At 34.7% G+C, this 19,726-nt stretch overlaps 1 protein-coding gene across 5 annotated transcripts in view; it reads left to right on the forward strand.

The window, feature by feature from the left end:
• The first annotated feature begins 10,904 nt into the window (after positions 1–10,904).
• LOC18440118 (ubiquitin-associated (UBA)/TS-N domain-containing protein) overlaps positions 10,905–19,726 on the forward strand; it is a 40,336-nt gene continuing 31,514 nt past the window's right edge. Inside the window, exons 1-6 of one of the 5 annotated variants that reach the window (XM_088869933.1) lie at positions 10,905–11,067; positions 11,211–11,261; positions 11,368–11,554; positions 11,682–11,793; positions 15,166–15,242; positions 18,379–18,455. In XM_088869933.1, the coding sequence (XP_088726059.1) occupies positions 11,682–11,793; positions 15,166–15,242; positions 18,379–18,455 (266 nt within the window). In that variant the 5' untranslated portion in view covers positions 10,905–11,067; positions 11,211–11,261; positions 11,368–11,554. Of the gene's footprint in view, positions 11,068–11,210; positions 11,262–11,367; positions 11,555–11,681; positions 11,794–15,165; positions 15,243–16,783; positions 17,709–18,378; positions 18,456–19,726 lie in introns of those variants that run through there. The other 4 variants (XM_088869932.1, XM_020670875.2, XM_006850270.4 and 1 more) reach the window with 4 other exon arrangements.

A 19,726-nucleotide genomic window follows, 5' to 3' on the forward strand; every position in this document is an offset into this window, starting at 1 on the left:
TATTCGCTTTGAAAATATGGAGGCATTATCTATATGGTGAGCAATTCGTAATATACACGGATCATAAGAGTTTGAAATACCTTTTCTCTCAGAAGGATTTAAATATGCGGCAGATAAGATGGATGGATTTCTTAAAAGATTATGATTGTACAATCCATTATCATTCAGAAAAAGCTAACGTTGTGGCCGAAGCTCTAAGTAGAAAATCTACGGGAGTCTTAGCTCATCTAATGATCCAAGAAATGCGATTGTTAGAGGAAATAGTGGATTGGCATCCAACTCCGTCCATTAATGGTATGGTAAGTATGATTGCCAACATTAAGGCGAAACCCCAATTAATCCAACAGATTCGATTGGCACAAAAGAAAGACCCTCAGCTTATAACAATTATAGAAGAGGTGAAGCAAGGAAAGAGAGATGAATTCTCTATATGTAGTGAGGATTTGCTAAGATTCAAAGGTCGGGTTTGTGTCCCGAATGATGAGAGTGTAAAGAAAGCTATCTTAGAAGAAGCACATCATTCTCGTTATACGATACATCCCGAAAGTATTAAAATGTATCAGGACCTGAAGAAAACCTTTTGGTGGAATAATATGAAAAAAGAGGTAGCACTATTTGTGTCTACATGCCTAACATGCCAACAAGTAAAAGCTGAACATCAAAGGCCCGCTGGGTTGTTGCAGCCTTTACCGGTGCCAGAATGGAAATGGGAGCACATCTCTATGGATTTTGTCTCTGGCTTGCCTAGAACAAATTCAGGACATGATAGCATTTGGGTCATTGTGGACCGGTTAACCAAAGCTGCCCACTTTCTACCGATTCGCACGACGTACACTTTGGATCGACTGGCTCAGCTGTACATTAAGGAAATAGTGCGGTTGCATGGAGTTCCTGTCAGTATTGTATCGGACAGGGATACTCGGTTTACTTCTAAATTTTGGGCTAGACTACAGTCAGTCATGGGGACGAGACTCGCCTTTTAGTACTGCCTTTCACCCCCAAACTGATGGACAATCGGAGAGGACCATCCAAACCTTGGAAGATATGCTGAGGGCCTGTGTTATTGACCTTACAGGAAGCTGGGATGACCATTTACCCCTGATTGAGTTTGCTTATAATAATAGCTTCCAAGTCAGTATTCAAATGGCACCATATGAAGCCCTGTATGGAAGAAAATGCAGGTCACCCATATGTTGGGACGAGGTTGGTGAAAGAAAGCTTTTGGGACCAGAAATTGTCCAGATAACCACAGATAAAATAGCATTAATTCGTGAAAGGCTCAAGACAGCTCAGTGTCGGCAAAAGAGTTATGCCGATAACCGAAGAAGAGATCTTGAATTTGAGGAAGGTGATCGAGTTTTCCTAAAAATCTCACCAATAAAGGGCATTATGAGATTCGACAAGAAAGGAAAGTTGAGCCCACGTTACATCGGACCATTTGAAATCCTGGAAAGAATCGGAGGTGTCGCTTATAGACTTGCCTTACCACCCGAATTGGCAAATGTCCATAATGTCTTTCATGTATCTTCACTACGAAAATATCCGCCCGACCCATCCCATATCTTAAAATATGAACCTTTACCGATCAGGAAGGACCTATCCTTCATTGAGCAGCCAATTTTGATACTGGATAGAAGGGTGCAAGTGTTGCGTAACAAGGAGATTCCTTTAGTCCGTGTATTATGGCAGTACCATTCAAGAGAAGAGTCGACTTGGGAACGAGAAGATGAAATCAGATAAAAATACCCCTATCTTTTTTAGCAATCAGGTACACAAATTTAGAGGACTAAATTTCTTTAAGCAGGGAAGAATGTAACAATCCTAAAATTTCAAAAAAAAAAAAAAAAAAAGGAGAAAATATGCTTTTAAATAGGTGATGTTCTGTTTGAATATGATGGTCCTTGAGGACCATCACTATTTTCAAAAGATTTGCCTTTGCCTTTACTTTTTTTCTTTTGCCTGCTTTTGCCTCCTGCTGCTTGCAGCTGGCAACGTCCTTTAGCGGACGTGGTTTTCGTACGATAAAAGTCTGCTTTTAAAGCGACACCTCAGGTATGAGGTAGAGCGTAATAAAACAATATAATAATACGTTATAAGAATTTAAATAGGGGATGTGAGCACTCCCACCCTAAAACAAAACTTTGAGATCTCTCTCTGGTCGAAACACAGTGAACTTCTCTCTCGAACCGAATTTTTTTATCGGAAGCTCCCTCTCAAATAATTGTGGGTAAGTGACATCGTCTTCCTGAAAAATAGTCTATTTTTAATAAATAGTGATATTTCCGTCTAGAATCTTTATTTTATCAGTTTTATGTGTAAGTGACCTCATTGTCTCGAAAAATACTCCATTCTTTTTAAAAATAAAATGAAATAATTATTTCTGCTTATTATCATGAATTTTAGGCGCAATAAATTTTATGCGCACGTGACCTTATTATCTTGAAAAATAATCTTTTTAATAAAAATTGTGATATTTTATCTATGTTAGAAATTTTGAATGCTGTAAATTAGAAAAATAAATTTATTTATTTTTCTTGTCTATTGTTAGAAATAAATGTGATATTTCTGCTTTTAGTAAAATTGTGATATTTCTTTCTACTGTTTTGAATATTTAGACATTGTAAAAATTCATGTGCAAATGACTGCCTTATTATTTAAAAATTGACATTTTTGCAATTGATTATAGTATTGTTGTGAAATGTTTATTTGTGAATTGATATTCCATAAATTGTGATAATTCTGTATTCTTGAATTTTTATAAGAGTTTTTCTATACATATTAAATTGGCAATTATGCTAGAATGCCTTTACAAACTGCTACCTTTCTAAATTTGAGCCCAAAATATTTGATTGGTTATTTTTGAAATATTATAGAGAGTGACTGTTATTAATGATTTAAGTGAAATTCATATTAATGGTTTCAGTGATATGTTGAGTACATGATATTGCTGCTTTCGAATGTTTAAAGAGATTTAGAAATAATTTAAGTATGCAAGTGGACTCATCCGGTTCGCCGGTGAGGTATAAGTGGACCTATCTGGGACGCCGGTAGGGTTTAAGTGGACTCATCAGGTACGTCGGTGAGGTATAAGTGGACCTGCAGGGATTAAGTGGACCTATCTGGGACGCCGATAGGGATTAAGTGGACCCATCAGGACGCTGATGGGGTATATAGGTGACCTACTTGGGACGCCAGTAGGGTATTTTGTGAAATCCTTTGAATTATGTAATGCCGTTAAAAGTGTTATAAGCATATCAATTACTCGGATTAGACTTAATTATGCATTTATTGAAAGTGAAACTGTTGATGCATTTCTGTTAGTAGATCTCATTTTGGAAAATATTGATATCTTTCAATCATGATTATTTTTAAGGTTATGATGATCACTTACTGAGTAGCCAAACTCATCAAACTATGGTAAACATTTTTTTTAGGATAGCTGCGGATTCATTTTCAGTGATAGTCAAGATCAACCTTGGAAGATACTGTTGTTGTACTAGCTTTCTTTACTTACTTTGTAAGACCTCGCCACTGTAAATTTGTCCTATCAATAGATGTATATATGTTTTGTCTGTCACATCTCAGGAATAACAGTATTGTAAATTCTTGGGGTGTGACAGTGGTCCATCAGGGACCATACTAAGCAAACGTTGTTTGTTGATACCAAATTGTGCTTGTCGATCTAGGCCAGTCGGTTGGAAAACCTAAAGTACCTAGGCATAAAGAACAAACCGAAAAAGGTTTGGGGTTCGCCCTTGATGAGGTTGGAGCTTATGCCTGGATGAGTGAGCCGATGGACTGTGTCACACTTTATGTGTGATGGTAGGCCTACAACTTCGGGGGCCAAATCCTCATTCATGTTCCATCACTCGGCATGCATATCGATAGATCGTTTGAAAAAGTCAGTTATCCACCTTTCGGTGAAGCGTATGCATATGCGAGAGATACCCATATACACTATAAAGCTGTGGGCACATTAGGTCGTTGTGACATTGACTCGTCTCTAGGGGAGGACCTGTAATCCACAAACTGGGATTGCGATCCCTTGGCTCATCGACCAGACTTTGGTGACCTGTTAATGAGCCTCTGCTTGGACTGTGGATCATGGGAAACACTGGGTCGGTTTGATAAAGCAAGTGTGGTCTGTAGTCCACAATTGAAGGTGGAGTACCCCGTGATCGTTGATAGATTTTATTTTAGATTTACTATTGAAATTTTTATAAGTCTTTTGATGATTTTTTTACTTATAAAAATGAAGTTATTTAAAGTTATAATGTTTTAAAATTCGTTTTGTTTAATTTTAAAATATTTATAAAAATATACATGGGGGCCCATAGTGCACATGGGCCCACCATGTGGGTATTAGGTGGGGCCCCACATGCCTTACATGGGTGGCACGCCCTGTCCTTGGATACCTTCCCTTGTTGCTTGTGTTCAAGTTAATTAAATATGGTAACTTTATCTTGTAGCATATTGTCAAATATTGATTAGGAAATATTGACCATATCTTATCTTGATTATTGAATGTATATATTAACATGATATTATTTGATATATTCTTATGGAATACACGAGATGGATTATGCATTTTTATGGAATGCATAATATTTTAAATAGATTTAATTTATTGAAATATATTGATAGGAAAATGGTTTAAGGAAAGGGGGATAATGGTTCATGCACCTTCCATAATGTTGATGGCCCATCTATGGAATTGATGGCTCAGATTTCTCACCCCATAAGTCAACTTGATCAACAGTCTATATTCAATCTAAAAAAATATGCAAACTATGGGAAAACCCTAAACCTAAATTTCAATATAAATTGGGATGCTCTTCCCCATCAGCATACACCTCTCACTCTCCCATAAACTCTCTCTCTCGTCCCTAGGGGTCACGCCCCACTCTCTCCTCTATGACTTTCTCTCTCTAACTCTCTCTCCTAAAAACCCTAGGGGGCACGCCCCAACCCTAGAGACTCTCTCTTTCTCTCTCTCATGACCTAATATAATCTAAGGATTGGGAAAAATTAGGGTTTGAGCCTAATTATTTTGGAGTTAGGATTTTGTAAAGATTTAATGATGGTTACCTAGTTTGGCCGAAATTAGCTTTTTCTGATCGAGATTAAAGCTAGACCGCTGATCTCGCGCCATTGGATGTGATGACTCGGTGTGGGGTGTAATAAGCCTAGTTGACTCTGACATCTTCTCTTTTACTTTTTTGCTCTTTTATTTTATATTCTCAAGTATAATATTAAGTTGTAAAAATGGCATCACGCGGTTGAGTTTTATTTTATTGTTGTGCTACTTTAAATATTTATTAGTTGTAATAAGACCATTTGAAAGTGATCCATTTGCCAAAATATAAAAGGGGTGTTTATCATCATTAAAAAAAAAAAGAAAACTGCATTCCCCGGTAAATGATCACATAGGTCTTTCGTTCACCAAATTGTTGAATTTGATGCCTAAAAATCTGTATCCAGAAGGCTTGAATATGGTTTTTGTGCAAAACACTAAAAAATGGTAGCTATTACCATGGACGCAATGTGAGAAAAGAGCATGGACGCACCTGAGAGTTTGCGATTTTGTGCCAAGAGAAAGATAATGAGTAGAGAGAGAGAGCGGATATAGTGTAGAGCTAAAATTGGGAAAGAGAGAGAGAGGGCGATTTGGTGTAGAGAGAGAAAGAGACAGAGGGGTATGGCATAGAGCTCTCAAATTAGGGGGGACAGAGAGAGGTTGGGTTTGGGGTTGCTTGGGCATGAGAGAGAGATGGACGTACATGTCCTTATAGGACGTGCATGTCCTTATAGGACATGTTTGAGGCAAATAAGTTGCTCAAAACGGTTCAGGGGGTTAGAAAATATGAAACTGACAAAGTTAATGCCGCTAGAAATGTTTCAAATTTCAGGGTTCAAGGAGAAATCAAATATGAAATTAGGGTGTATGGTAAAAATTTTCCTATAATATAATATAATAGTAAACGATGAATTTAGTATTTTATTTTAATATATTATAAATTTTAATTTTTCCCTTTTTATGTGTTTTAATTTTTCATTATTTTAAAAAAAAATTGAATTGTTAATGTCATTATATTATACAATATAACATAAACAAGTATTATGACTGAGAATGTTTTTTTTGGGTCATAAATTTATGGACAGATGATATATAATGGATGGATGGATGTGGGAGGATAAATAGTTCGATCTATTAGTAGGTCGATGGTTGGATGATATACTTGTAGATGTATGGTGAATGAATGGCTGGATGGTTTAATTTTGAGATAGTTTCTCTCTAAACAATTTCAAGTTACTTTCATGCTCTAAAATTTAAATTTAAGATAGTTTCCCTCTTTCTTTTAGATTTGATATAGTTTCTCTCTAAAATTTTGAGATGCTTTCTCTCTCTAAAATTTGAAATTTTGAGAAAATTTATTTTTTAAAACATTTTTTGGACATTTTCTCTCTAAAATTTTTTTAGTTATTTCTCTCTGAAATTTTAAAATAGTCTCTCTAAAATTTGAAATTTGAGATAGTTTCTCTCGCAAAAAAATTTCAAGCAATTTCTCTCTTTAAAAGTTGATGTAGTTTCTTTCTATAAAATTTTAAGATACGTTTCTCTATAAAACTTTAAATTTGAGATAATTTCTCTATCTAACATTTTGACATAATTTCTCTCTATACAAAATTTCAGGTAGTTTATGTCTCTAAAATTTGATTTAGTTTTTCTCTAAACTTTTTAGAAACTTTCTAGAAACTTTCTATATCTAAAACTTTCAATTTGAGACACACTCTCTCTAAAAAATTTCAAGTAATTTATAGCTTTAAAGTTTGATGTACTTTCTCTCTCTAAAATTTTAAGATATTTTCTCTCTAAAACTTGAAATTTTAGATAGTTTCCTCTCTGAAATTCTCGAGATAGTTTATCTCTTTAAAAAATTTAGGTAGTATCTCTCTTTGAAATTTGATATACTTTTCTCTCTAAAACTTAAAATATGCGATAGTTTCTTTCTCTAAAATTTTCGAGGTAATTTCTCTCTAAATTTTTTTAGGTAATTTCTCATTCTACAATTTGATATAGTTTTTCCCTCTCTCTAAAATTTTAAGATATTTTCTCTCTAAAACTTAAATTTTGGAAGAGTTTCTCTTTTTAAAATTTTTGAGATAGTTTCTCTAAAAAAAATTAAGTACTCTCTCTTTAAATTTAAAAATTGATATAGTCTTTCTCTAACAATTTTCAAGTAATTTATTTCATGAAACTTAAAAATTGAGATAATTGTGATAGTTTCTCTCTCTAAATTTTTTTCAAGTACTTTCTCTCTCTAAAACTTAAAACGTAAAATAGTTTCACTCTCTAAAATTTTTTAGATAGTGTCACTCTAAATCTTTTTTTTGATACTTCTCTCTCTAAATTTCGATATAGTTTCTCTCTCTAAAACCTTGTGTTATTTTTTCTCTCTAAAATTTCAAATCAAATAATTTCTCTTTATAAAAACTTTGAGATAATTTATATCTCTGATTTTTTTAATAATTTCTCTCTCTAAAAATAGAAATAATCTCTCGTAGAGATTATCTAGTTGGGCCATATAGACATGGAAGCTCGTTGATAAATGCTACAACCAGTGCTTGATGCGTTATAGCTCAGGCGAGAGAGAGAGAGAGGTGCATGTTGATATACACATATCATAGAGATGTATATGGATTTATACAACGGTACATGTTTATATAACAAAGTGAGAGAGCCTCAGCCATTATAATATAAATATTACAAAGGGTATGGCTTCTATAAGGTTGCAATCTTAAACAATCCAATTAAGACGCACCTTTCAAATTTTATCGCAATATGTAATTTTGTTGTAAAGCATTCTTAGGATTGTCCCAAAATCTATTTTCATATCTAATTATAAAATTTTAAACTTCAAGAATGGTTAAAATCAAGTAGATCTATAAATATATGAAATTTTTGAAAATGGACGGTCCAAATAATATGCTGCAAAATGGACTATTCTAAGACTAAAAATCTTTTTCTTTTTTCATATTCATACATCTTGTTGTCGAGATGATCAATTACAAGGTTTTTCAACATTAAAACAAACTTTTCCAATGGATTTTTGAGGTGCATCTATAATTCTGCATTTTAAGGTTGCAACCGTATATAAGCTTTTCCTTATTATAAAATGGGAAATAACCTTGTGAGACCCTCCCACATCTATGTGTGTAAGACCCCAAATGATCATCATTAAATTTGGTATTGATCGCTAGAAAAGTTATCAGTATGAGACTTGATTTTTTTAGAGATCTGTACCAAATTTAATGGTGATCCTTTGGGGTCCTACACACATGGGTGTGGGAGGGTCTCATAGGATCATTACTCTTATAAAATATACATAATATATTTTATTGGACCGAGGCTCTAAACAATGAAATTACTTCAAATAGTATCGAGAAATATGGTTTTAATATTGAAAATCTTTATGATAGCCTTAAAATACATTTTCATGTTTAATGGTAAAATTTAAAGCTTTAAAAATACCATATATCGAGTAGATCTATAAACACTTTGAAAATGTTGAAAATTGACGATCCTAAAATGTGTTATAAGATGCACTATTTTCAAAACTTGAAACCCATTTTTTTCTCATGTCCATGCATCTTGATGTGGAGAAGATCAATTTGAATATATTTGGACATCAAAACAACCTCTTATATTTTATATGGTATAATATATATTATAATATATCTTATATTATAATATAACCTTTTCGAGCTCCAAAGCTAAAAGCATCTTGCACATGAGTAGTGTACATGTAGTCTATCACATAACATAAACCTAAATAATGTATAACTAAAAAATCGAAATAACTTTTTATGATTTCAGCTACTATATTAAATATATCTTATATAAATTACTAAGAAGTATTTTTATGGGATAAGATATATATATATATATATATATATATATATATATATATATATATATATATGATAATGTAGAGCTACGGATGCAGCTCAAAAATCCATCGGAAAAGGTAGTTTTAATGTTGAAAAACCCTTTGATTGATCATCTAGACATCGAGATGTATGACCATGAAAAATAAGAAGATTTTAAGTCTAAAAAATAGTGCATTTTGCAACATATTATGTACATCGTCCATTTTCAAGATTTTCATATGTTTATAGATCTACTTGATTTTAACCATTTTTGAAACTTAAAATTTTATAATTAGATATAAAAATAGATTTTGAGATAATCTTAAGAATATTTTACATCAAAATTTTATATCATGATAAAATTTGAATGTACACCTTAGCTCTACAGCTACGGATGCATCCGTATGCCAACTGCACCCATATATATGGAAAAAGTTTATATAGAGCCTATAGGCTCTAAACAATCAAATTAGAGCCTACCTCAGAACATTCACTAGAAGAGGTTGTTTTGATACCTAAATATCCTCAAATTGATCATTTTGACATCAAAATGCATAGACATAAGAAAAAAATGGATTTCAAGTTAGTGCCTCTTGTAATGTATTTTTTGACTGTCAATGTTTATGATTTTCAAGTTTGTCATAGATCTGCTCGATCTACACTATTTTTGAAACTTTAAATTCTATAATTAAAGTTGAAAATATATTTTAAATCTATCACAAATATTTTCAATATTGAAACCAAATTTCTCGATACTATTCGAAGGTGGACTCTAATTTGATTGTTCAGAACCTAAGCTCTATACAAACTGCAATATATATATATATATATGAGAGACACCACCAAAAGTACATTTTGTTTATGAAGCCGGCGATGCTTTTCTTGGTCGTACAATATGTATGCGGAAGTTTTTTAAGCCAAAAGGACTACAAATATGTTTGGAAGCAAAATCTTATACGGAATTTTTATTGTATCAACACGTACTTTTAAAATGAACTCGTGCTTTATATATAGAAGGTATATTTTATTAGAATAAACTTTACAATAGCTAGGCATCAATAATGAATAATAATATAAGTAGAATCTCAGCCGTCAGATTTTTATCATGTGGTTCAGAATGTATATTTCTATATGAATTTTAATTTTTTTATAAGTATGATTAAGATAAAATTTTGAGTGTATATATCTTACACTATTGCGCACCATATAAGAATATAAAAAATTATTTTCAATAATTTAAAATGACCAAATTACGCCCATCATATTTCAAAGGTATTTCGGTCATTTTTTATTTTGGAGAATATTATATATATATATATATATATATTGTTTAATTGTGTGCCCTATTTTTTAGTACACATGTCTAAAATTTCATTATAATATAATTTTTAGAAAAAATATTAAAATTTAGATAGTGATATATATTCTGAATCACATAATAAAAATTTGATGGCTGAGATTTTATCTATATTACTATTCATTATAGCTGCCAGTTATTTTTAGCTTTTTCCTATAGTAGCTTGACAGCTATAATGAATAGTAAAATAAATGGAATCTCAGCCGTCAGATCTTCATTACGAGGTTCATAATGTATATCACGATATGAATTTTAAATTTTTTTCTATATACCTAACACATACTATATAAAAATATAAAAAAATTATTTTTAATAATTTAAAATAACCAAATTACCCATCATTCATTATACGTGCCATAGCTTTTTTGCCAATTTAGGATAGCTCATCTCCACAAGATTTGCACTATTTTTTTGTTACAAATTTTATAACGAGAGTGGAAAAATAATTTTAGAACTAACAGTACTTTTTGTACGATTTCACGAGGTGGAGCTTTACTTTTTCTTTCCTAAGGCCTAGGCTTTATAAAAACTGCACCCTTCATGGAAAATATTTCCTGGCCGTACTGAATTTATCTTACATGGTATAAAGGCTTGCTTGCACCCAACGCCACGAACCAGATTCTAGAGAGAGAAGATAGAGTGCAGTGCAGGTTGATGCGGTAATGGGTGGGCTCTCTCTTGTTTGTGGAGAATGTGGGGCCCATCTCAAGACTGTGGAGGAAGCGCAGGAGCACGCGGAGCTCACTTCTCACTCCCATTTCTCTGAATCAACAGAGGCTGTGAGTCTCCAAATTATTCCTTCCCAATGAGTTGCATGATCCTCAATTTCTGTTTATTTCATTTTTTTGTGAATATTCCATTATTACTGGTTCATGATAACTCAATTTGAGTATGTTTTCTTTTAATTTTTCTCTTTTTCCAGGTTCTTAATCTAGTCTGCACCTCCTGTGGGAAGCCATGTCGCTCAAAAGCAGTATATGCCTTTCTTCTGCCTTTTATCCTATTGAATCTGTTCTTTAATTGAGATTCTCTTTCTCTCTCTCCCCTATCTTCAATTGGATCCGAAATTATTGTTTAAGGTTGCAATTCATTGGATTCTAATGTTAAAGGAAAGTGATTTGCACACAAAGAGAACTGGACACACCGAATTTACCGATAAAACTTTGGAGGAAGCAAAACCAATTGATCTGGAAAGTGCCCCAAAAGTGCCTCTGGTTCCTGGAGATTCATCAGAAGCCACAGCTAGTGGGAGTACTGCTCCTGAAGGTGAACTTTTTCTGCATAGTTTGAATACTTCTTTGTTGTGAATTGTGATATATATGGGGTGAGAATTTGTGAATTCCTTTTCATGTTTGCGAAATGGGTTTGTAAGCTCTTCGTATTTGACCCTTAGATGGATGCTTCTTTAGATATGGTTGTCCCTGAAGTAAATAAGGAGCTGCTTAAGGAGCTTGAGTCCATGGGTTTTCCAACAGCCAGGGCAATGAGGGCACTTCACTTCTCCGGTGAGTGATTGCAACTGGTCGTGCAATTGTTTTGTTGCTTTGGAAACACAATGTCCTTATTATGTTTGTGAAAACTTGCCGTATATGTCCTCTTTAACAGAACAAGGAGGATATTTCTCGGAAAAAAGGTGTCATGGAAGGTCCATTGTTTTGTAGAAAATAACTAATTCTGATGCCATGTTTGAAGTTTGAGGCTAAATTGAGCACACCAGTCTTCGTAGTTGTAGAAGCCCAACAATAATGACCATGTCCAGATACTGCATATGGATGTCGATTTGGCATTTCATAATTACTCAGTTACTTGGAAAAGAGGGCTCAATTATGTGGGTTTTATACAACTTAGGTTTATCTATGAATCCTAACTGTTGGTGAATAATTCATCCATCTCATACACCAAGAAATGTTCAGATTTCCTGACTTCTGTTTGAAGTTTTGGTTATTGCGTAAGTCAGAGAAAAAGAAGACCTTCGTATGTGACATAGCTATTTTTCAGCGACTCCTTTATCTATGATGAGATATTTACTTAAACATGAGTATCAATGAACAATTCAAACTACTTTCTGGTAAAAGGATGATAATCATTTTAATGAGATATCTCACTTCAAGATGCATACCCATGAACAATTCGAATGATTGAAGGGCTCATGGTCATTTTACTTAGGTTGCAATGATACTTAGTTACTCATTTTCTTTCTTGGATGTCTCTTCTACTGATTAAGGTCATCCAGAGGGATTTCATGTCTTGCATCCAATAGATACCTGAGATGGCTGGTGGAGAATGAGTCGTGTGAAAGTCCTTGTTTATTGAGGCCATCTAGTTTTGCTATTAGCATTCACCCTCCTTCTCAACAGAACTTTTTCATAAGGGAAACTCTTGAGATGAATTTTGATGGAGTAGGTAACGGATGTTGGGGCCTGGAGCGATTTTAGAGGTGTCACTAAGACTCTTTGAGGTGCCATCCTGGCTTTCTACAGAATTTGGGCTTTGGGATTTTGGTCAGAGATTTTGCAGGCCTAACATTAACCAAGGTGGTTCCTGGTTACGTTGCTTGTTGGATCGGTTGAATGCCTTCCCTTCCTCCCACCCCTATCCACACCTACACAAATAAAAATTAATAAAGCCTTCAAACTACAAATAATATTTTTGCAGAAATTTAGGCTTTTTGAAATACTTATATATGAGGCAATATATGGCAGTTCATAAGTCACCCAATTGGGCTATATCTATGAATAGCATAATAGGGTTGTGGGATCTTATGCCATTGTAGATGCCTTTATTTTCTTTGGGAATCTTGTTTCTCTGTATAGTCTAGTTTAACTTAATTTTTCTACCTATTAGAAAAAAGAAAAGAAAATTAGCCTCTTATCAAGTATTTTTAAATCCTTAATGTTCCCAAGCGAAAGAACTGGGATTCATCATTCATGAACTTCACCATTGGGTTCCATTCAGAGTTTCCATGTTTGTGCACCAAATATCTGAGGAAAGGATAGTTGGATGATGTGCTTCTCATCTTTAATACCAAATAATCATAAAATCCATGCGTGGCTTTTCCTATGCTTAGGGAGCCTTAGAAATTGGCTTCCTCGAATTTCTTGGAAAACCGTAATACTTCATTCTTCCATGAATATCTGACTCTACTGGTTTTGCCATCCTGGAGCCATATTGCTCCACTTCAACTCCCCATTGTGGGCTTCCACCTCCACTCACACCATTTACTTTCCTTGATAAATTCTTCTTTATATCTTTCTATAAAAGTGCCTTTTCCCACATCCTCCCTTAATAAACCATCATCCTTCATTCTGTTTCTCCTCTATTATATGGCCTTTCTAATCCTTTCAGTTGATATTCTACCCGTTTTGCTAACTGAACTAACCCAAGATGGCACCTCCACTGCTTCAAGGGCCCTTGACATTCTAGGGACTACGTGAATACTAGCCTAAAATGATGGCCATGAATTGTATAAAGACTTGATACGATTTGTGTATGAGAAATTGATATCAATAAATGAATTCACAAACCAAATCTCTTTATAAATGAAATGAGCTCTAGGGAATGTGTACAGTTGGTCAAATTTTTGATGCATGCTCCCATCAGAACGCATTGATATCCTCCTCTCACCTTCCCAGCTTGAGCTTTATATGCAAGAAGCTGGTTCCAATGAAAATGAGAGCACATGTAGGTTCCTGAGAACCAAGAGAGCTGAGAGAGTTCTGCAGAGCCAAGAAGAGGTTGCATTCCTGGCTATTGTGAAGGTGCAGCTTCCCTAGTTTAAGAAGCCTAGGAGCTGTGGGCCGTGTTTATCAACTGGTCTAACATATTGGCAAATGCAAATAGGAAATCAGTAGCAATATTATATGCTGCTTAATCTGCCAGCTGCTCCAAATGTGGTATTTAGCTTTCTGTGGATATTATGGGGCCATATTATGTACACCTAAAGTGCAGTATGTTCCCTTCATAAAAAGGATACATGAGTGAAGAAATGGCTGGATTAGGTTGCACCAATCCATGACCATCATGCCCTTATTTCCACTTATTTTGTTTCTGCATTTAGGAATTTCTCCATAAAGATTGTTGCTAACTTGCCAGTCCCCTCAGCTTTTTTTTTTTTTTAATAATAAGTTTGCAGGCACCTCAGTTTTGAGTCCTTTCAAATGGGATAATGAGGATTTCGCAGTCCTTAGTCATAATGAATTATTGTAGAGAGCTTGGTGTTGAATGGAACTTGTTCACAAGTTTCCTAGATTGTGGACATTTCACTCAATTGATTGAAGCGCAAAAGCCTTTAGTTCCTAGCTCTTCAAGAGTGGTATGAAGAGCAAGTTTTTAAGGCTGATGTGCCATTGAGCCTTTGTTCATGTCAAAGGCATGATTTATGCTTGGATATTTTTGTAAAGTTTCAAAGTGTACCTTTAATTCTCAAATTTCCAAAGGAAGAAGTGGTTTACGAATTTGGAAACCCACTTAATCTTAATATGAATTTAACAAATGTTCGGAACTGACATTCTTTGTTTTCCTTAACTAATACTAACATCTCTGTAGGTCTTCATGTTCCATTAGGTGGATGTCATTTTACGATTATCAGTATGTGATTTCTTGAATGTATTGGAGCCAATGAAAGGCGTTGACGAATGCTATAATGTGTACTTTGGGCCTCAATATTTGCCCAATTAATATGTGGCATTTGATAAGCTTTCACTAACTAATTTTCTGGTTCATACTGTCATCCCTGAATAATTAATTCTAAAAACCTTGTGGAGGTTTAGAAAATACTGACTATGTCGATCTTTTGGCATAATGTATGTTGGTCTGATTATGAAATCTGACATTTGTGCAAAGTCCCTTTCATTTGTTTTATTGTTTTTCCTTTTCAGGCAACAGCACTCTTGAAGCTGCTGTGAATTGGATTGTTGAACATGAAAGTGACATGGACATTGATCAGATGCCTATGGTATGCTCTGTTTTTTTTTGATACTCTCTATTATTACTTGTTTGCATTTCTCAGTTTCTTTGACGAGTTATAATTTGTTATTGACTCAAAGTGTGATACTTTTTTTCTCATATTGAAAATTATTTCACAGGCTTAGTATTTATTCATCTCTATTGTGAAGATGGAGGAGTCCATATGAGCATCTATGGTTCTTGCTTGAAGCAGTAGAACTCAAAGTTGTGAATACAGAATGACAATAGTGTGTGCAATGATCTTCTATTGATAAATGTTTTTCTTTAGTGTGAAGCTTATAGTCCCATTTGTTGCATCAGTGAACAATTTGTAGCAATTTTTTATTTTACTGTTTTAATCTTCTTTGATAATTGGCCTCATTTTGTTAGATTCGTGTATAGTGTGTACAGTACAATATCATCTATCAGGACGTTTATGATAAAGTTTTTGGGGTTTTGAGTATTTTATTTAAATGAAATGTTGCCTTTTTAGTTATTGGACGGATATTGGTCCGAAGTTCTTGCGCAAGCAATGATAGAGGCCTACTTTAGGGAAATGAATACTCGACACATACACATGCACACAGTCCCATGTGCACACTCTCCCGCACGCATTCACGCAAGCGAGTCATGGTTACTTTTTTTCTATGATGCCATAGTTTATGAACATCATTCAATGATTTGAACGCCATGCTTAATACTAGCCTAAGCAAAATTCTTTCACAAGATGTCTCTGTTGGTCCCAATATGCTGATTCTTATGTGATTCGTAGGCAATGCCTATTGAATATGTGTTATCTTTGTAGTCCCACAAATGCTTTACCTCCCCATGCAGAATCTGGCTTCCAGACCTGCCTTTCAGTTCTCCCAAGTATTGGAAGATATCTTTGAATGGGTCATGCACTTTTTTAGTTCTTTCTTGTAACAATTCTTTCCTTGTCTTCTAAATGTGCTCTTGGCCCTCCAGTTTTTGACAATCGGTCACTTTTATTTATTTGTACTTGTGTCCATTTGCACAATTTACTATTATTAAGAGCAATGGAGGAGAAAAATTAGTCATGTCGAGCTATCTTTGTAAGTGAAAAATTCTTTCGACGCCTTCTCTGGTAAGGGAATCAGCCAAAGAATTTGCTTGCTGTCAAGTGTGTACAAATACTATGTTCCTCTCTATGCATCGCTTGAATCGCTTCATTGAAGATATTTGCAAGCCTCCATGGATGTTTAATAGTTTTTTAGTCCAAGCAATGCTATATTCCTGTCTGTGCTCTTGGCCTGCCTTGAAATTGCTTTATCATTGATTACTTTAACCAGCATCTAAAAACTGAGTGATAGCGAACTGACTAGGACTCTCCAGAGTCACTCAAATCCTGCACCTTACCGGCTTTGCCTGACTCGGACTATCCAAAAGTTGATTAGGTCCTCACCAAGTCTGTTGAGTCTTGACCAAGGCTGCCCTGCTCTTTAGAAAAAGCCTGTGAGCCTGGTTCAAGTCTTGACTGGTCAGACTCGGTACTTGGCTAGTCAACTTCGACCCACCCCCTGACAGGATTTGTGCCAGGTACGTGTTTGTAAACACTGCTTTGGATTGATCTAGCTTGTCAATGTCTTGGATTCATTGGAGTGCCATGTCCATTGTCGACATCCAACCTGCCTCTTTTTGGTTACAGTGTTCACATACATCGTCAAATCTTTTTCAGCAATGACTGTAGTGACTTTGACTTTCACATCTTTCTTCTACCATCTACTGAACCTCTCTGTATAGCCAATATCTTGGAGGATTGACTGTATGTATGGCCAAATAAGGGTTCAACATGTCCATTTGGTTTGCATCTCAAACTGCAAAGTTGTGATTAACTATCCAAATAAGGAAAAAGGGAAAGTTGTGAACCACTATTGTTCCAAGGATGTATGGTTATGGTCAGGAGATAAGTTCCTCAGTTGCTCGTCTTTGACATAGGTAATTTTGTTCCCCCAAATTGCCCTTGTAATAAGTAGTTGGTGGGCCATCTCTTAATTTATTTTATTGTGGAATGTGGTATTTGGTCTCGTTTTTTTCCTTTTCTGAAGAAATGGTTGATTATGCGAACCTCTGGTGCTATTACGATTGAGACAATGGTATTTATCTTAGAAGCCACGACTTTGATCTCTTCACTCCTTTGCCCTTCTTTGAGGTTTAGTGGAAAGAGAAGAGCAATGTTTGGGTGTTTTTCTATCTCCTAAAGTGGTGAATTGGATGGTGGCAACCGAGAAGATAGTTTATACGGAGTTGGAAGGTCTAAAGGGCAGGGATATTGGAATGTGCTCTGTTGGTGATCATGCCTAAAGAGAAGGTTCATGAAGATCTCTTAATATACTATGACGGTTTTCTTAAACATCCTGAGTGGGTTGTCAAAGGGGATTTTCGGTTATGTGGGCATCGACAGATCGTCTTTCTCCAATCAATCAGAAGAAATATGGGAGCTTTCAAGAGGTTAAAGGTAGCTTTCTGAATCTCAAAGGTGTCTGCCTGGTGATTACCCTGCCCTATGTTTTATGACGTGTTTTTGATGAAGTTTGGTATTTTGCTGGAGCGTAACCTTTTTATTCTTTTCTATGGAGACACAAGCATAGGGACAAAAACAAGCTTATCTCTTGGCTGAGTTTATGTGTATCTTAGTCTAGCCTTGAGAGGAACTTGCTTTTTATGGTACCTTTTCTTTTCTATTAAATGCTTTGTAAAGTGTGCATCTATGTACTGCACAATGTGGCTATATTATTATTATTATTATTATTAGTAGTAGTAATAGTTGTTGTTATAGTATTGTTATTGTTATTGTTATTATTATTAGTAGTAATTGTGTTGTTCTTGTTATTATTGTTATTATTACTGTTATTGTTGTTGTTGTTATTGTTATTGTTGTTATTATTATAATTATAATTATTATTATTTATCTTGTTGTTGCTGCTGCTGTGATGTCTCTGCATTGTTATTTTCATAGTATTCTGAAAAGTCAAACTTCTGTTTGTGTTCCTCAGAGACTTCGTATTTTTGTTCCTAATACATTCATACTTTGAAATTATCTTATCTTTATCTAACTCATCTGCCCATGTGATTGAGAACATCTTGTGGCACGTTTTCACTGCGTCATGTTTATAAATGCTTTTCAGGTACCTGTTACTAGAGTCGAGTCTATTAAGCCATCTTTGACTCCAGAGGAAGCGAAAGCCAAAGCGCAAGAACTGCGGTTTGTTTTTACTGCACCATTATATGCATGAGAATATCCAATATGATTTCTACTTTTGTCCAATTATATTAATGGTGTCATTCGGAATTTGGACATTATTTTTGTTGACTCTAGCAATTGTTTGTTTTTTTTTTTTTTTTTTTTTTCTGTGTTTGTGGGAAAATGCAATTGCTTGCCAGGACTCATATTTCCCAGAGTAAGTTTGTTTCCATCTTTGAGAAATAAGATTCCTAACTTTCTCTAGTGCTTCATTTTTTTTGTTGTTTTAACCAAAACCATTTGGAAGGAAAATGTCTTTCGTGTGTCAATTCATTTGAGGATATTTTTAGTGATTGCTTGTCCGATTTCGTCTTCAAGCTGCACGAATTGCAACATTAATGTGTTCCTTTTGGGTGTTATATACAATACTTCGAAAGGATATGTTAGTTTTCTAGGCTTTGAAAGTTTATCACCTTGGGTGCATAGATTGACATAATATGATTTTTACAAAAGAATGACATTTTCTATTATGTTTTCGTATCCATTTAAAATGTTGAGGTGTCTCTCTTTGAAAATTGATAAAAAAATTGTGCATTGGTTTACATACATATATATATATATCCTCATCATTATTTTAGCTTTTTCCCAATTAATCGGGGTCGGCTATGTGAATCCTGGTTCTCCATTCTGCTCTATTAATTGTCATATCCTTAGCGAGGCCATAAGTCCCTATATCTTTTCGGACTACTTCCAACCACGCCTTTTTGGGTCTATCATTTACCTTTTTTAGTCTTTCCACTTAAACTAATTCATACCTCCTAACAAGTGCAGCACATGGTTGGCGACACACATGGCCACCCCACCTAAGTCTACTCTTTCTCATTTTATCACCTATTGGTGCGACGCCTAAATTCTCTCGATTAGATTTGTTGCGAATTCTATTCTATCTTGTCTTGCCACTCATCCATCTCAACATCCTCATCTTTGCTACACTCATTCTATGGGTATCAATGTTTTAAAATGCGGGACGTGGCCAAAAGCGTTGGGGGGGCTGATGCGGCGATGCGGTCTGGATGCGGGTGCATCGCGACGATGCCGTTTGGATGCAGGTGCATCACGGCGATGCGGTTAATAAATATAAAAAAATTCTAAAAAATTAGGTTAATGCATATAAAAAAAATATGGAGGTGATATATGTGATAATAAGTATTTTAGTTTATTCATTAACTCCAAAAATATTAGCTGACGGAGATTTTGTATCCACTATCTCTTGATAGAAACTAGTTTCTAGC

This window comes from Amborella trichopoda, chromosome 6 (genome assembly GCF_054954075.1).
Source record: "Amborella trichopoda isolate Santa Cruz 75 chromosome 6, AtrichopodaSantaCruz75HAP2 v2.0, whole genome shotgun sequence".
Classification (NCBI taxonomy): domain Eukaryota; kingdom Viridiplantae; phylum Streptophyta; class Magnoliopsida; order Amborellales; family Amborellaceae; genus Amborella; species Amborella trichopoda.